The sequence below is a fragment of the Colias philodice genome, chromosome 26 (genome assembly GCF_061535455.1).
Source record: "Colias philodice isolate Cphi_HAF_F1 chromosome 26, ilColPhil1 Martin Lab GWU primary, whole genome shotgun sequence".
NCBI lineage: Eukaryota > Metazoa > Arthropoda > Insecta > Lepidoptera > Pieridae > Colias > Colias philodice.
The window spans coordinates 454269-472183 of NC_143111.1; the positions used below are offsets into that span (position 1 = coordinate 454269).

The following is a 17915-nucleotide window of genomic DNA, read 5'->3' on the forward strand; positions in this document are numbered from 1 at the left end:
AAAATAGAGAGCGGGTAACGTATCTAGCTTTTTTATATATGTATCATAGTTATAATGGGTGAGAATTAACAATGCTTTTACATTAGTAGAGCGCTAGAGCGTTAATGTTTACTGTTATCTCTTGATTAGATATCTATCTACGAATCAAGACGATATGTCTTTTAAATATGAATCATAGAAATCTATATTTTGTAAATTTGTTAAACCGCAAAACAGCGAGTAGATATGTATTGAGTTATTAATAACTGTGGTTTTCTTGCATACCGGCCATAGAGCAATTGTTTATTAGAAATTTTAGAGACGCAAATATCACGATTTTGTTGTAGTTATCACAAGTTACCAAATTATTGCATATTTTGCACTGAAAATGACAATAAAGGAGACATTTTTAAATGGTTTTTGAAATTATTTCAAATTCATTGAGCCTTGTTCAAATGCGTCACCTAGTTGTGCATTTAACTATTATAATTATTTTTAAATAATAATAATAAATGCACAACGAGTATTATAATTATTTATTTAGGTCACAATGCTTACGTATTAAAATACTTTTGAAAAAGGTCAATTGGAATTAATACATAGTGCTTGAATTGTGAAGGGTATTTTGCAATTTAATTTTTTAAGGTTACTTTTTTGTTATTTTTTAATTTGATTATTTATTATTTACTAGCGGTCCGCCCCGGCTTCGCCCGTGGTACATATTTACGTTTTCTCTACATAAAAACCATCCTCGTACTTCAAGGAATATAATAAAAAAAGAATTATCGAAATCGGTTCAGCCGTTCTCGAGTTATGCGCTTACCAACACATTTTGCGATTCATTTTTATATATAACTAGCGGTCCGCCCCGGCTTCGCCCGTGGTACATATGAAAAATAGATGTTGGCCGATTCTCAGACTTACCCGATATGCACAGAAAATTTCATGAGAATCGGTCCACCCGTTTCGGAGGAGTATGCAGACTAACATTGTGACACGAGAATTTTATATATAAGAAGAAGAAGAAGATGTAGTTCTTCGTTTTCCAGTCAGATTTGTCTTCAATAAATTGAAACCGAAAATATTTATTTTCTATAGGTAGAATTTTAAGTTCAATTTGTTTTTAATGTTTTATTTTGTTTCTTAGCATATTCAAATATTATTTAATACGAGATAACTAGTACGGATCCAGATGACACTCACTGTTAATTTCGTAGTCAGAATGTACAGTGGTTATTTATTTTTTCGTTAGTTACCATGGTCACCCTTTATTTCTCAAGAATTTACGATGCATTGTTTATTCTAGACAAATCAATTTTACAAGAACATATTGGGCATAATGCCGTAAAAAATTACGGCTTCATGGATGGATGGATGGTATGGAAGGATGCTAGGTATAGATTATAGAATTTATATAATATAAAAGGTTTCTGTGTCGAGCATACCTTTGAAAATTCACTTTATCGTAGATAAAATGACTGTATAGACCTAGGTACCTACTTTTTGCTTGTATTTTCGAAATCATTATTCTAACTAGGTACCTACCTACTATCGATTTCAATAAAAAAATATAATTTCGCTGTAGTGGGATTTAAAGTTAGATCTTATGTTTTGATTGGCAATTTCTTCAATTTAGGTCGATCAGAGAATCCAGTACGTAAGATAGGTAGGTAGTTACGCCTTTTTTTAAGTGAGAAAATCTTGCATAGACACCAACGGCCTCCGGGGAAGGGGCAGTGGGTTATGTCGGATGCCTACTGACAAAAATCTCACTGTGTTCCGTCCAGCCGCGGGACCAGGGGCATTGGTAGAATTCGTCCGGAACCAATATAATTTACACCTGCAAACACTTTTATTTAATTTATAGATAAAGGTTTTATTTTAATATCAAAACATTAGGCTCAATTTACCTACCAAAACATTTATTTATTTGTGTGTAAGGTAAATAGGTTTAATACATTTAAATGTAAATAAATGCAATGGTTTATGTTTTACAATAAGTGATTATATTTCATCATTCAAGATCAATCAAATTATTATCCAATTACTTATAACAGAATCGAAAAATTAAATAGTTATCCGTGTAATCAAGTCAATCAGAGCTCAATATGAAAACAGCTCTCTCGGTCGCCTACACTATCGCTCGATATTTTACGCATTAATTAATCACAACACCTAAGCCCAATAGCCATTAGCCATACTGTTATTAGGTAATAAAGATACAAATTAATAGAATCGGTAATCGGTTTAAAAATTCTTGTTTACTAGTGAATTATCTCTTGAGTTAATACAGCTATCAAAACAAACAGCTCGCCGGTCCTTGCAGCCACGACTTAATTCACCACTAAGCGATCGATTAAAACAATCAAAATAGATATTTTCGTCACGCGTTATATTATGCACTCGATAATCTTTTATCATAAACATAATTAACAAATTTTAAGAGTAACAATAAAAAACATTAAACATAACAATAATAGAGAGAAATGTCTTGCACTTGCAATAACCTTTCTTACACGAGTCTTATAAGATTTACTCTTGGTACTTGTGGTTATTGTAAAATGGTTAGCTTACCAGGTGTAGAACAGTGTTGACCACCTCGCGGTTGGTTACCTGTCCAACTTCAATCAGCCCGATAAGAACTGCAAATTTCAGGCTATCATTAGTCGTCATTCGGACGACTTCCTCAGGTCTTTTAATATCACTAAACGGCGGGGATTTTAAATCCGCCATGGTTTATTATGTCACAATTCACTATTTCACAAATTTCTAAATCACTCGCGATGATAATATTCAAGAAAACATTATTTCATCGGCTCACATGATAACGCACCGAAGTCGCTTTCTGCCATTTTGGATTGCGACAGTGTTGCCCGTGTTACAAAAATCAACCTACGATTTCCCTGACAATCAATAAAACAAAAATATTAAAATAATAACAGTAAAGAATCATGTAATTGAATATTACGAATAAAAAATTGCATTTGTATTCACATTCAAATCCGTTCACATTCAAAATTCAGGCCCCGGAATCACAGACACAATAGAAAATCTATTGTGTCGCGGTCGGATCTGGCCGTTCGGGGCTCAATGGGTTTAGCACGTAAAATTATAGGTGGGTCGTCTTTTAGGAGAAGCTACTTTAATATTATTGAAAATTAATATCTATTAAGATTTTTTTTCTACTTATTAAAAATGTTTTGTTTTTATTTAAATAAATGCATTTATTGCATATTAGCAATAACCTAGAGTTTAAATATTTCTAGTAGTTTGGTATCTATAGTGTCTTAATAATTTTAAGCATATTGAAATTGAAAAAAACTTTTTGAAATTTATTAAAAATATATTCTTTTAATATCTCTCATGAAATAAATTATAGATTTCATATCAAGGTTTGTAAAAAAAAAAAATAGTTGAGAGAAGTGAGATTACATGAAACATATTATGTTTAGAATAATATATATGAAATCCATTGTTCTTATCGTATCGTAGTAAATCATCATTATTGTATGTACACTTCAACATTTCCCTTTATCAAAGGAATGTTTCTGAACTTGCAATACTGAAAATACACGTTTACCAACATTAGAAACCTATAAAAACATTATTAACAATTTCTAATATTAATAGAATTAACAAAGGATGTCTGTGCCCTTATTTCTTTGTTTTTATAAAACATTGTAATATTTTTGTATAGAATAACGATTTGCAATAACTTATATTAAGATGACAGAAATTATTATTAAATAATTGATTTTTCTAGATTAGTTCATAATATTGGTGCTCCTGCAGTGTGAAGTTTGGTTATGTCATGAAATCATTGCTTCTGACATTTGACAATCTAATAACTTCAGTTAAACAGCAATCCTCAAAGAGAGTGTACGAAAATGGCGGCCATAGATGTTGAACCTGCGAAAGTAAGTAAAAAAATCATGTATTATACGTGTTATTCAATATTATAACGATGTTTATTCTTTTTACAATGTTTTAATATTAACAAGCAGCGAAAATATCTTATATTTACATGTTTTTATTTAACCGGAGAGAGAGTCATCGCTTGGGCGTTCTCCATTGATATCTCTGTTTATTGAAATCAGTCCGATTTGTTTAATTAACATACCACAAATCATTTAATAACATTGCTTGTCGCTTACAAACAAACAACAACAGTAATCTCTCGTGCATATTTTGTTAATGAGTCAACCAGCTGCACGGCATGTTTGTGAGAAACGTTACTTTATTTTAGATTGAAGCTGCAATGCGTACGCTGAAATTGTCTGGGCATGTTGGCTTCGACAGCCTTCCGGACCAACTGGTTAACAAGAGTGTGCAGAATGGATTTGTCTTCAACATTCTTTGTATCGGTATGTGATTCAATTATGCATACTTAATTCACTTGCTCAATCGTTACATACGCGTTCTATCTATTGCACTAAATGAATTGTATTTGTTTTTATAATTATCAAATGTATCAAAATATCCGAGGTCTGGGAATGCATTGTATAAATAATATTTTTATAAAATGTTAACTCGACCTCTTTCAATCGCTATGCAATTATTATAAATTCACGTTATTCACAAAAGCAAGAGTATGTAAATTCATTGAGATTGACGAACACATTATTGTAATCATGTGGTGAATATTCACTAGAGTGATCCATAAAAAGATGTGTTTCCTCAATATTAACAGGAACTTTGTTCTATTTGTACACTGATAATTCCATTTATTTGTTAATTAATTGCAATCTCTAACACACATATGCTGTAAAAATTTGCTTATAAATTTCTAAAGTAAATGACACAAATACAACTTACTGTTAAGCTGTGTTAGAAACTACTCACTTTGCTTGTGTTTAATTAGTATAAGTATGTTAAAACTGTGATTGTAAAATATGAACCATGATATTTAAATTTTAACTAAATCAGGTGTAAGCAAGAGCCAAAATTATGTCTCACTAACAAGATAAGCATCAATAGCGCTAGTTCTTTATTTTGACTTATTAGACTTGATATATTTTTATAGAATAATTACTTGCTCAATTAGAGAAAGAATTTATATGAGGAAAAGTATAATATCAAATTTGAAATTAATTCTTAAGAGCTATTACGCACTGTCGACCAGTCGACTGAGTCGCCGGCGACTGGACTTACTCCTGGACGACTGACGACTAAGTGCGCAAGCCCCTATTTAAACTATAGTAAGTCACAGTCGACAGTGCGTAATAGCTCTAAGTCTTTCAGTTAAAGTTCGAATTTCATATATACTTACCATATTATTGTTTTATTGTGGAAGTCAATACAATTTATGTAACTGTTGAATTGGTACCACTATTACAGACCTAATTATCGACATATCCAACAATTGTGTAGAAATACTGAAATAACAGTTTAGAATACTTGTAAAAATTACAGCTTATTATGAAACGTTATGTTAAACAGGTGAAACTGGTCTCGGCAAGTCTACGCTCATGGACTCACTGTTCAACACTAACTTTGAGTCTGTGCCGAGCCCTCACAACCTTCCTACTGTTAAATTGAAGGCACATACTTATGAACTGCAGGAGAGCAATGTCAGGCTGAAGGTAAAGTATTTTATAACAATTATCTTAAATGGAAGTCTATACTTACTATTTTGTTTTTTTTTAATTTCAAAGTTTTTTAGATATCAACAAGGTGCATAAAATATATGGGTTTAGATAAGTTTTGCAGTTTGAAATTTGTAACTGAAAGTCACTATACTAATGATATAAAGTGGAAGAGTTTTTTTTTTTTTTATAATTTCAAAGTTTTTTAGGCATCATCAAGGTGCATAAATATGGGTTAAGATAAGTTTTGCAGTTTGAAATGCAAACATGAGTCATGACAAGTTTTACAAGTGCAGTTGAACGAGTGACCCGGCTTGTATTAAAAGCAAATACTTATTGATGATAAGAATAGTACATATTAATTATGAAATGAATAATTTTATGAATCAGTTTGTATCTATTTTCAGAATCAATGTTATGCTAGTGTTCCTACATACATATTTGAATATCTATAATATAAAAATAAATCCCAAAATGTGTTGGTAAGCGCATAACTTGAGAACGGCTGAACCGATTTCGTTAATTCTTTTTTTATTATATTCCTTGAAGTACGAGGATGGTTCTTACGTAGAGAAAACGTAAATATGTACCACGGGCGAAGCCGGGGTGGACTGCTAGTTTCTTATAAGAACTAATTTATTTAGATTCTACCATTGGAGACCCACTAATTACATAAAAAAAAAACATTAAATGATATTATGATCTATCTATCACTATACCTGGATTAACTGAATTACAATTCCACCATAGCATTTATTTAAATATTAAACAAAATGTTTTTTTAAAAACTTGACAACGGCACTTTTATCTATTTAAATTCAAAATATAACACAATAATTATATTTTTAGCTGACAATTTGCGACACAGTGGGCTACGGAGACCAAGTTAATAAAGAGGATAGCTTCAAGGCTGTGGTAGATTATATCGACGCCCAGTTTGAGGCTTTCCTTCAAGAGGAGTTGAAGATTAAGAGGGCATTGCCGACTTATCATGACAGCCGTCTGCATGTCTGTCTGTATTTCATTTGTCCAACTGGTAAGTGGAAAGTTTTGTAAGAGATTATTTTTGATATACTGTGTTATGTATTTTAATAGAATTAAAATTATTTATTTTGTAATGTACCAACATGTTTAGTGTGCTCTAGAACCATGAGTTATTTCTAGTCTAAATAATGGTTTATAAATTGAAAAAAAGTTCATCATTGTAACTTGCTTATTGCCCAATAACATAATGGCATGCATATAATTATTGTCCTACTTTTTGCATAACCTAACAACACACTACCCATGCTTAATCATCATGATTATATGCCTTCAACAATTTTTCAATTTGAAGCAATTTATTTTGCTCCATAAATTGCATGCAAAGAAACGCAAAACTCTTCAACTTTATAAGTGCAGAGACTGATAACCCTCTTATTATCTATGATAGCTAAAATCTTGAAAATACACAGCAAGCAAAACTAAAGTAGGTCTCTAATTCCACTCGATAAATAAATAAGAGCCAGCTGACCCGGCGCATGGTGTCCTTGACACTGCAAACGCGAATCAATGAGTATTCACTATTCATAACGCGCCTGACACACTGGGCCAATGGCGCAGCTAACGGGATCAGCTTTTACTTTGCCACTCTTTTAACCGACTTTCGAAAAAGGGATGTTCTTAATGAGCAGCGTTTTTTTAATGTACTCGATACCTTTGGTTAAGGGAAGTTTATCGGATTTCGATGCGCCAATGTTTGTAATAAATAAACAATGTGAATGCGTAGTTTTACAAAGCATTTAAAGTGTTATTGAAATTTTCAAAACAACCTTTTTTCGAATATTTTTTTTTTCCCATAAGAACCTCTTAGAAAGAACATGCTATAAAAAGAAATAAAATTATGAATGCAATAGCCAAACTCATTAGTGTAAGTCAAACTAAATTATGTATTTCTCCCGCATAGTAGATAGTAGATACACAGTTTAATTTAATTTGCCTTTATGTGGGCTTGTTCCTAAATGGAGGCTGACCTAAATCATCTTCCTATTCAATGTGCTGTAGTGATAATTGAATAAAAATATATAACATGCAAATGAAACAAGAATGAATAAATGCAAATGTGAACCACAAATTATTTATTGTGTATCACATAATCATAATCTCAAAAAATATAAAATCTAATCTCAGTCACTTCTCATTTGAAAAAATCTTTCAGTGTTAGATATCCTATTTATAAAGGAAGGCTGTAGGCTATATTATCATCCGTAGGATATAATTTTGCCAGGAATATGAATTGCTACTTTGATTGTATCTGATTGGATTATTTATGCCTTATTGGTACTAAAAACGCTCGCATTACTTGCATTCAGTAATCAACTAATGAGTAAATGACAAACAAGTCATGACGTAACACGCCAGCACTAACCAGCTGCACTAGGGTGCCGCTAATCCTCATTAGATTCTATTAACAAACATGGAAAGTGCACTATGAGACCTTGCACTAGATTGTGTAAAAATATCGAAGCCATACATATCATATTTTTGTTCAAGGACTTTCACTTTGTCTATTTGAATGCATTTCTTATGGGTACATTGTCCTCTTTACGAAAATAGATGCGACTGATAATTTCATTGTTCGAAGTTGCTGTGATTTGTTGTTTAATGTTATTCATTATTTATTTATTGGTTAGAAGTAATTTTATAATTTTACGCTATATTTACTTGAATTATTCAGTGCAATGTATAAATAAGAATATATATATACATAACCGTTTTATTAGCATCTTATAAGGCAATGTTTCATGCATATGTATGTTTATTATTATTTATTATGAAATATGAAATATGAACCAATACTCAAATTGATAAAATTGACGTGTCTTTATTGTCTATAGAAATATTAGTAATAAAGTTGTTATACCTAAATAATTTATTAAAATTAATCTAAACCAATTCAGTAGTTTAAGCATGATAGAACAAAAAATATTCATAAAACACAGTTTTTTAATACAATGTATTAGCAGGATTTATTTATTTTAATTGATTATTGTAAAATTTAATTTCTAAACATAATTGTTTACAGGCCATGGTCTGAAATCCATAGACCTTGTGTGCATGAAGAAATTGGACACCAAAGTGAACATCATCCCCATCATTGCAAAGGCTGATACTATTTCAAAAACGGAACTGCAGAAATTTAAGGTAAAAAATAGCTAATTAATTAAACAGTGTTTGTTTCAAATTGCATAATGTATCAATTTTATTTGCATAATGTTATACATAAATTATTCCACCTTTCTTTTTCATTATATAAAAGTAAAAATATAATTAAGATACTGGTTTCGAACCATAATAACTGTATTATCTACACTTTAGAAAGCTTTAATCATATTATATTTCAAATATCAGTTCACATTACATAATACATTATCATTTTTTTGTTTCTATGAATATTGTATTGTAGTGTCAAAAAAGTCCAGCAAACGCAATAATGATATTGCGTTGCATATGAATGCATATATTTGACTGACCGGTTGGCTTGGTTGGTCGTGGCCCTGCCTTCCAAGCCAGAGGTTGTGGGTTCGATTCCCACCCGGGGCAAATATTATTTGTGTGATGAACATGTTTGCTCTTTGTCTGGGTGTTAATTATCTATATAAGTATTTATTTAAAAATTATATATGTATGTTTATCAGCCATCTGGTTTCCATAACACAGGCGAAAGATTAGTATGGGATCAGATTGTGCCGTGTGTGAAAATTGTCCTGAAATATTTATTTATTTATTATTCTTTAATATCTACCTAATTATATGTTCATATTACAGTCGAAAATAATGCAAGAGCTGCAATCCAACGGCGTGGAGATCTACCAGTTCCCGGTGGACGACGAGTCGGTGTCGGAGGTGAACAGCAGCATGAACAGTCACATCCCGTTCGCTGTGGTTGGTTCTACGGACTTCGTCAAGATTGGGAACAAGACGGTCCGCGCCAGGCAGTACCCGTGGGGGACTGTGCAAGGTGAGATTGGAAGGATTTAGGGGTCGACGCAAATGGGCCACCGACCAAGATTGGGAACAAGACGGTCAGAGCAAGGCAGTACCCGTGGGGGACTGTGCAAGGTGAGATAGATGAATCATTGCATCTGTACAGTCACGTGGTCTCCTCTGAAAATCAGTGCAGCAATACATTTTAATTAATGGTTGCTGCTTTGCTGACGGGGAGTCCTTTTTGCCACCATTGCTATATATGTATATTTTTTTTTCCCTGTTCTGTGTTAGATTATTAAGATTAATATTTTTGTAATTGGTGGCAAATAAAACACTTTCTTTTTCTATTTCTATTTCTAGATAGGAAGGATTTAGGGGTCGACGCAAACGGGCCACCGACCATAACAACTGGTGGCACTATTTTTTTCATATATTTTGTACTAGCTTTCCGCCCGCCGCTTAGCACGCGTTTTCAAAAAAACCCGCATGGTTCCCGTTCCCGTTGGATTTTTGGGATAAAACCTATCCTATGTGTTAATCCAAGTTACCCTCTATATTTGTGCTAAATTTCATTGTAATCGGTTCAGTAGTATTTGCGTGAAAGAGTAACAAACACACACATACACATTACACAACCATCCTCACAAACTTTCGCATTTATAATATTAGTAGGATAGTAGATAGATACGCATGCACACGAGTAGCCTTTGGCGACCACTCACTACAGAAGTCTCCGCAACAAAATGTATGAAAACATGTGTCAAGTGGCTGTCGTGGCCACTATAGTCGGCACAGCGAACCTTGATTCCTATGACAGATCGTGTTAGTGATGGGTCGTGACGATACTTTACTATTTTATAGGCAAAGGCGTGGCTCGCATTCAGCCACATTGGTAAACGTGTTTTTAACAAATATTATGAACTGTATTTTTAACTAAAATTTTTAACGTCTATTGTTGTTGTTTTAATTTTAGTTTATTTGCAAAAATTAAGTAAGTAGAACGAAAGTTTTCCAAAAACTAAAAAAGCACCTTCTCCTTTTCTCCTTATTGTTTTTTTAACCTTTAACCCGTTAAACACGAATTCGCTAGTGTAAATTTTATCATCAAAATGGATGTCCCCATTAAATTCGTCTGAAAAACTTTTGTTATCATAGGTAAATGGATATTTTTTAGGTTACATAGTCTCATTATCTGGTTTAATTTTTCGGTTTTAAAAATAAGCATTCATTTCCATTATCGACAATATTTTTTATCGATACTTTCCGCACTAGGCGATAAATACCAAACGATGTAAGTTTTGCAGGACGTAAACGTAGATTCAATTCAACGTCAGATTGAAATATTTTCTTGTTAATGTTAAGAATTGTTATAATTCCAACGGAATATCATTGTTATGGCATAAAGCTACGTAGAAATTAATAAATGCCATTTTTAGACGCTTCTAATACGTTTCTAATTCAATGGTGACGCCATTACAAGGTTGTGTCTTGGGAATAACTGTCAGTGTCATAGGGATCATGTTTCGCCGTGCTGACTATAGTTGCTGTGGTCGGTGGCCCGTTTGCGCCGACCCTTAGTGCGAATATAGTTGTTTACACCTTCTGGAATTACCAAAATAATGTTAAATTTTCACTTATATCTATGTTTTTGTGTTATTTCAGTGGAAAACGAGTCGCACTGCGACTTCGTGAAGCTGCGCGAGATGCTGATCCGCACGAACATGGAGGACATGCGCGAGCACACGCACGCGCGGCACTACGAGCTGTACCGGCGCCGCCGCCTCGCGCAGATGGGCTTCAGCGACGTGGACGCGCACAACCAGCCCGTGAGCACTGCACCCCGCACACTGCACCCCGCACTGTACACTGCACCCCGCACTGTACACTGCACTGCACACTGCACCACGCACACTGCACATTGCACCCCGCACTGCACACTGCACCCCGCACTGCACACTGCACACTGCACCCCACACTGCACACTGCACACTGCACCCCACACTGAACACTGCACCCCACACTGCACACTGCACCCCGCACACCACACACACTGCACTATACACTACGAGCTGTATACCGAGAAATTAACATAGAAATAAAAATATTACATACAACAAGCTTGGTGTACCTCAAGGAAATGTCCTGGGGCCTATGCTATTCGTATTTTATATCAATGAAATTATAGACATTACCTATTTAAATTTAGTCTTTTTCAAATTAGTTGAATTCTTTAATAACAAATACTGTAACAAAGAAATAATTCTATCAAATTATTATACTGCAAGTACTGAATGGAGATTTCGCATTGCAGGTATCGTTCCAGCAGACGTTCGAGCAGAAGCGTTCGGCGCACGTGGCGGAGCTGCAGCAGAAGGAGGACGAGATGCGGCAGATGTTCGTGCAACGCGTCAAGGACAAGGAGGCTGAGCTCAAGGAGGCCGAGAAGGAGGTGAAACACTTTTTTGACGTGACAACGTCTTATAATTCGATAGAGCCGCCTGCACGCACGAAAAAACATGACTCATGCGGCGTTACCTCGCTCTGAGGCGTTCCGTGTAAGGCTTGAAGTGCAAGCGAGAGCGCGGAACGAGCGACAATGAAGCACAATCGGACGTTGTCACGTTCAACTATCGTCAGTAAACCGACTTTACAGACAACCAATTTTTTTTTAATTATTTTACTAATTTAGAGGTAAGATTATATTTTGTTTCTCATAATTTTGATGTGGATCTGTTTCTTCTGAACAATGTATGGTGTTTGACTTGTTTTTAATTGCAGCATTGTTAGAAGCAGTTAATTGATAACTTTAAGAAAATTCTACAACCAGTAAAATTGAAATCAAGATTACCTTCACAATTTTGCCTCCCTGCTTCCAATCGTTTCAATTTAAATTACTAACATCACTGTATTAAAACCTAACTTTAACAAAATCCACGTTGCAGCTGCACGCGAAATTCGACAAATTGAAAAAAGACCATACGGAGGAGAAGAAGCGTCTCGAGGAGTTGCGCAAGAAGATCGAGGACGACACGATCGAGTTCAACCGCCGCAAGCAACAGTCGCACGCGCACCACACGCTCACACTCGGCAAGAGCAAGAAGAAGTGAGGGGGACGGGAGATGTCGCAGGGCAATAGGGAAATCGGGATGAATGGGAAATATCTGGGAATATTAATTGAGCAGTCCACCAAGTGTTAATGAAAGCGAAGTATTTTATCGATAATTTACGAAATGAATTTGTGTAAATTTTACGTAAATTGTTAGTTTTCGTATTAAAAGTATTGTAATTTCGTTGTTAAAAATAATGAAGAAAAAATGAATAGTGTGGTATCAAAATTATTATAATGTAACGCCACCAATATGATATTTGAAATACGTTGTGTATTCATAAATTGAGTATATTTGCGTTTTAACTGTATTTTATTGTGTAAAATGCATATCTACATTAAATGATTGCCCTGCGACGAGAACACGACCACATTGTATAAAGCCATAAGGAAATTATTATCTGATATAAACTCGAACAAAAAATAATTTACATTATATTCAACTGTTAACCAAAATATAATTATAGTTTATGAGTTGATATTCACTCTGATACATCTTATAACACTAATAGCCAAAATCAAATTAAAAGCACCAAGTTCTATTCTATTTTTGCTTAAAAATAGCAATAGAGGCTATTTAATAAAATAGCGAAATATATTCATTCTATTTAGAACAACCTAGCTTTGATATTTTTACACATTGCCATAGTGAATAATATGGTAACTTGAAATTTTTTGCAAATTTTCTTTTGAAAAAATAGTTTTAAGCATTTGTCTAATTTAGGACTGCCACATTATTTAGCACTTAGCCATATGTAATACATTTTATACCAAATTTTTATTTATATTATTCCTATTACGTATAGGTTAAGATTTAGTTTTAAGAATTAAAAGTATTGTATAGATACTTGCAATGAAGTGTTTGTTCAGATATTTTATCTCATTCGGCTTCATACGTGTTTATCTGTGTATGGTTGAACAATACTGAATATACAAAATTGATTTTCCCACCGATTGAATATTTTCTGCATTCAAAAATACTAAAATAATCATTCCTCTGATGTTCAAATGCAATATCCTCATTAAGTGTTTCAAAAAGACAATTATACACAGAAAAATATTTATCAATATGTTTTAATTGGTAAAACATGAAAAGTATTAAATTGTATTGCTGATACAAAAATATTGTATTGAATGTTTAAATTTTATTCTAGTTGGAGATAACAATGTCTAAAGTTGCCGAGTAAATAAAACAACGAGTTGTGTTTATATAGTTTATTGAGCTTGGCTTCATACGCCTAGTTAGTGACTAGATTATTATACATTTTTCTTTTAAAATACTATTTTTACGAGTAGGTTTTTGTAAGAATTCCGCTCTCTGTATCTAAATTCCGATCTGCATTTATCATCCATTCCTGTATATGATTTTTAGCATTACTATAGTTTTGTATTATTTTATAGAATAAAAATTTATTAAATAATCCGTGTTTTATTTTTTTCGTATCACTAATTTCAGTGCAATAATACCACATTCACAATACACACAATTTTATACCATTGAATCCTATAACCAATTATACGTAAAACTTGGGTGACTTATTTTAATATCGTAAAATATTGTTTCACTAGATTTCCGCCCGCGTTTTCAAAGGAAAACCCGCATAGTTCCCGTTCCCGTGGGATTTCCGGGATAAAACCTATCCTATGTGTTAATCCAAGTAACCCTCTATATGTGTGCTAAATTTCATTGTAATCGGTTCAGTAGTTTTTACGTGAAAGAGTAACAAACATCCATACATCCATACAAACTTTCGCCTTTATAATAGTATTAAGATAATATGTATCAAGTTATTGATTATTTAGATATTTTTAGACAGCAATTCCACAGTATAGTGCGTTTCACGCTCAGAACAAAGAATCCTATGGAACTGCCGTAATTGTTCAATTTGACGCGGAAATAATAATGATATACCCATCTCTTTCTCACAACAGTGGTTTTACCTTAGAAAAAGCATCAACACTCTTTTTATTAGCGCCCTCTTCATTGGCATCGATGTAGCTTTGCTGCCACGGACGCCATCTTAGTATCCGGTTTTGTTTACATGTGAGAAGATGTCATTGTGAAATTTTTATGATTTTCCAGTGTTTTTCGACCATAATCTAGTGTAATAAGTATAATTGAAATTAATAATAGGTACCATGAAGTGTTCTATAGTAGGTTGTGGCCTATGCCAAAGCAAAAACAGGCCGAATCTAACCTTTCAAGGGTAAGTGGCTAACATTTTGTTAAATTGTTGCTTATATTAAAGTGTATTTATTATCAAGTGTAAAGAAATCTTTTAATCATTTTACATTTAATCATCTTAGTTATTATGAGCTGTAGAAACCCGCAATATTCTCCTTATTTCATTTGCATCGAAAACATAAACATGAGTGCTAGTGTCGAACATCATCGCATAAACACCTTATCGATAAATTATTAATTTGTTTATTAATTACGTGCGAAGTTATATGTTGTTGTATATTTTCTCGTTTTAGTTTACCAAGTAACGAATCCCGGCGAAAGGCATGGTTGGAAAAGATTGGCATAGAAAATATCCGGCCAGGAACTAAAAACATTAATGTGTGCTCATTGCACTTTGAAGAGAGCGCATTTAATAAGACTTTAAACATTGTTTGATTGAGAGATGATGCTATCCCAACAGTATTTGCAAAGGTAAATAATTCATCAATCTTTTTATTAAACAACTAGCTGCTCCGCGCGGTTTCACCCCCGTGGCTCCAATACTGTTGGTCGAAGCGTGGTGATATATATTATATACCCTATAGCCTTCCTCGATGAATGAGCTATCTAACACCGAAAGAATTTTTCAAATCGGACCAGTAGTTCCCTAGACTAGCGCGTTCAAACAAACAAACAAACTCTTCAGCTTTATAATATTATAGTATAGATTTTATTTAGCTCATCCTGTTTGTTTTTTTTAGGTACAAGGTAGTAATTGAAATTGTACCCCCTTACTGTTGACCGATTAATCTAATTGCTATATGCTTCACAATATCTTTTTTGACTTATATGCTCTAGAGACCTAGAGTGTCATGAGACAAGTGGTGTGATGACTGGTACTTAAAACCTACTGAGTTATTTTTTAGTTTTTAAGATATTACCTACATTATTAAAATCTTTTAAAGTGAAACTTTTATTACATGGTCTCAAACTTTTTCTATACTTAATATTGTAAAAAGGAAAGATTTGATTGTGTATGCACAAAAAGACCTCAAAACTACTGGTCCAATTTTTTTAATTCTTTCGTTGTTGGAAAGCTACACTTTCCATAAGTATATAATACACTATGTTTGTTCAATAAATTATTTTAATAAAAAAAAAATACTAAAAGTTTTACAATTTACCAAACATTGAGTCCATGTTTCTGTAGCAATCTATTTATTATTACTTGGGACCATATCTAATGTAACATTTTTATCTCTTTCAGGCAGACCATCCATCTCAATTTGCTTTAATTGACATATGAAATACTACTGATCAACCATCATGCTGTTATCCACATCCACAAGATGCCAAGGATCTTGAATTGGTAAGAGCAGTTCTTGAATAGAAAACCTATATGAAATAATTCTTGTTTAAAAAAAGGGAACTTCAATACGTAACTTTTTCATAGTCTTAGTCATACATGCTGAGATTCATGTGTATAATTATGAGAACTGTTATCAATAATTAAAATTTATTTAATGTTTTAGGCTTCAGCACTCGAAGAATTAAAAAAAAATAGAAGAAAAAGTGGAGAAACAGAAAAAGAAAATTAAATGTTTAAATGAAGTGGTCCGTCAACAAATTTCCACACTGTATATGGCCAAGCTCATTTGCCGCATCTGAGACTACTGTCGCATGTACCTAAACATATTATATAGTAACCACTATAACTTAAATAAATTATTTTATGAAAAAATTGTGTTTGTTATTTAACTATACTTGCCCTTGAACATCTGCTTGAGTCACTCACATGTATTTTAGCCAGCGGCTCTGCTCTTTTTTATTTTCGTACATGCGAACGAAGTCGCGGGTAAAGAATGCTCTTATGATCGAATGGGTTGCTTGGAAGAAATTGCTTGGAGCAATAAAGCCGCCTTTTGACTAAATATGTCCTATTAAGTAAAATTTGTATTTTCTGTTTGTGTGCAATAAAGCTTATAAATAAATAAATAAAGTACCCTATGGATGGCTCCATAGTCAAATAAAACCCGATGTTAAATTTCATCAAAATTGGCTTATCCGTTTTAGCGTGAAAACGGAATATACATACATACACACTTTCGCATTTATAATATTATAAAACCTATCTTATGTGTTAATTCAAGTTACCCTCAATATGTGTGCTAAATTTCATTGTGATCGGTTCAGTAGTATTTGCGTGAAAGAGTAACAAACTTACACATCCATCTTCACAAACTTTCGCATTTATAATATTAGTAGGAAGTATGATAGGATAGGATTAGTGTGGATACATAGGTATATAAAGAAAACCCTGTCAATCGCGAAAAAAATCAGCTGTTTCATATAAAACTGCAGAACGAAAATATCAAAATGTATTGATTACACACTACAGCTATCCCTAGTAGGTAGGTACAATTGCAAAATGGTTAATCCGAATCACGAATTACCGAGTAACGATTGCCCGATAGAAGTAGTTATCTTTTTTTATTTTGTTGAAAGAAGTACCTCTTACTAGGTAAGCACCTACTGCATACTTATCATTCAAAAAGACAAAATTCTTATTACCTGAATTACCCATTCTTAACTCTATCATCAATCGATACAATATTATCGACTAGACGAACAAGTGAACGTCCCTAGCCCGCCATGTTTGTTCCCCGATTTGTTTACTTAGGTATGCAGGAAAAGTACATGCATATGGCAGTTCCATATGATCGTTATTCAGAGGTTTCACGAGAGAGTTCCCCTGCCGTTATGTTGGCATACCTGACTGTCAAAAACGTCAAAGAGCTTAGAAGCGTTACAGAGCCATTTCTCTTTCACCACTTCTAAGCGTATGCGGCATGATGCCAATCTCTAAAACATTTATAAATTTCGGAAAACCTCGACAACTCCGTAAACACTAAAAGATCACAAAATAATGCTCTAGCTCTATGTTCGTTTGCTGTAAATGCACCGTGAGAAGAAAAATATTTGTATGTAAACTAGCGGGTCGCCCCGGCTTCGCCCGTGGTACATGTTTACGTTTTGTCTCCATAAGAACCATCCTCGTACTTTAAGGATTATTATAAAAAAAGTATTAACGAAATCGGTTCAGCCATTCTCG

At 33.4% G+C, this 17915-nt stretch overlaps 2 protein-coding genes and 1 long non-coding RNA gene across 5 annotated transcripts in view; 2 read left to right on the forward strand and 1 right to left on the reverse strand.

The window, feature by feature from the left end:
* Positions 1 to 2836, reverse strand: part of rg (A kinase anchor protein rugose) — a 385845-nt gene extending 383009 nt beyond the window's left edge. For all 3 annotated transcript variants that reach the window (XM_089711107.1, XM_089711106.1, XM_089711108.1), the window contains exon 1: positions 2554 to 2836. In XM_089711107.1, the coding sequence (XP_089567233.1) occupies positions 2554 to 2712 (159 nt within the window). In that variant the 5' untranslated portion in view covers positions 2713 to 2836. The remainder of the gene's footprint in view (positions 1 to 2553) is intronic.
* Positions 2837 to 3772: 936 nt separating this feature from the next.
* On the forward strand, positions 3773 to 14060 carry Septin2 (septin 2). The gene is made up of 9 exons (XM_089711227.1): positions 3773 to 3896; positions 4226 to 4343; positions 5419 to 5561; positions 6414 to 6600; positions 8629 to 8747; positions 9372 to 9564; positions 11196 to 11359; positions 11845 to 11982; positions 12476 to 14060. Exons 1-9 carry the CDS (start codon positions 3867 to 3869, stop codon positions 12638 to 12640), a joined length of 1257 nt encoding a protein of 418 aa, XP_089567353.1. The 5' UTR covers positions 3773 to 3866; the 3' UTR covers positions 12641 to 14060.
* A 424-nt stretch (positions 14061 to 14484) lies between these two features.
* Positions 14485 to 17496, forward strand: LOC149476709 (uncharacterized). The gene is made up of 4 exons (XR_016317740.1): positions 14485 to 14846; positions 15118 to 15295; positions 16071 to 16172; positions 16336 to 17496. It is a non-coding gene; the product is annotated as an uncharacterized LOC149476709 (long non-coding RNA).
* The last annotated feature ends 419 nt before the right edge of the window (positions 17497 to 17915 follow it).

What these genes read in the sequence shown, in the direction of transcription:
- Septin2 (XM_089711227.1), top strand. Translation starts at nt 3,867, where the DNA reads ATGGCGGCCATAGATGTTGAACCTGCGAAA. An exon ending in GTATTTCATTTGTCCAACTG is followed by an intron (nt 6,601 to 8,628) that starts GTAAGTGGAAAG and finishes AATTGTTTACAG; the next exon opens with GCCATGGTCTGAAATCCATA. An exon ending in TGGACGCGCACAACCAGCCC is followed by an intron (nt 11,360 to 11,844) that starts GTGAGCACTGCA and finishes TTCGCATTGCAG; the next exon opens with GTATCGTTCCAGCAGACGTT.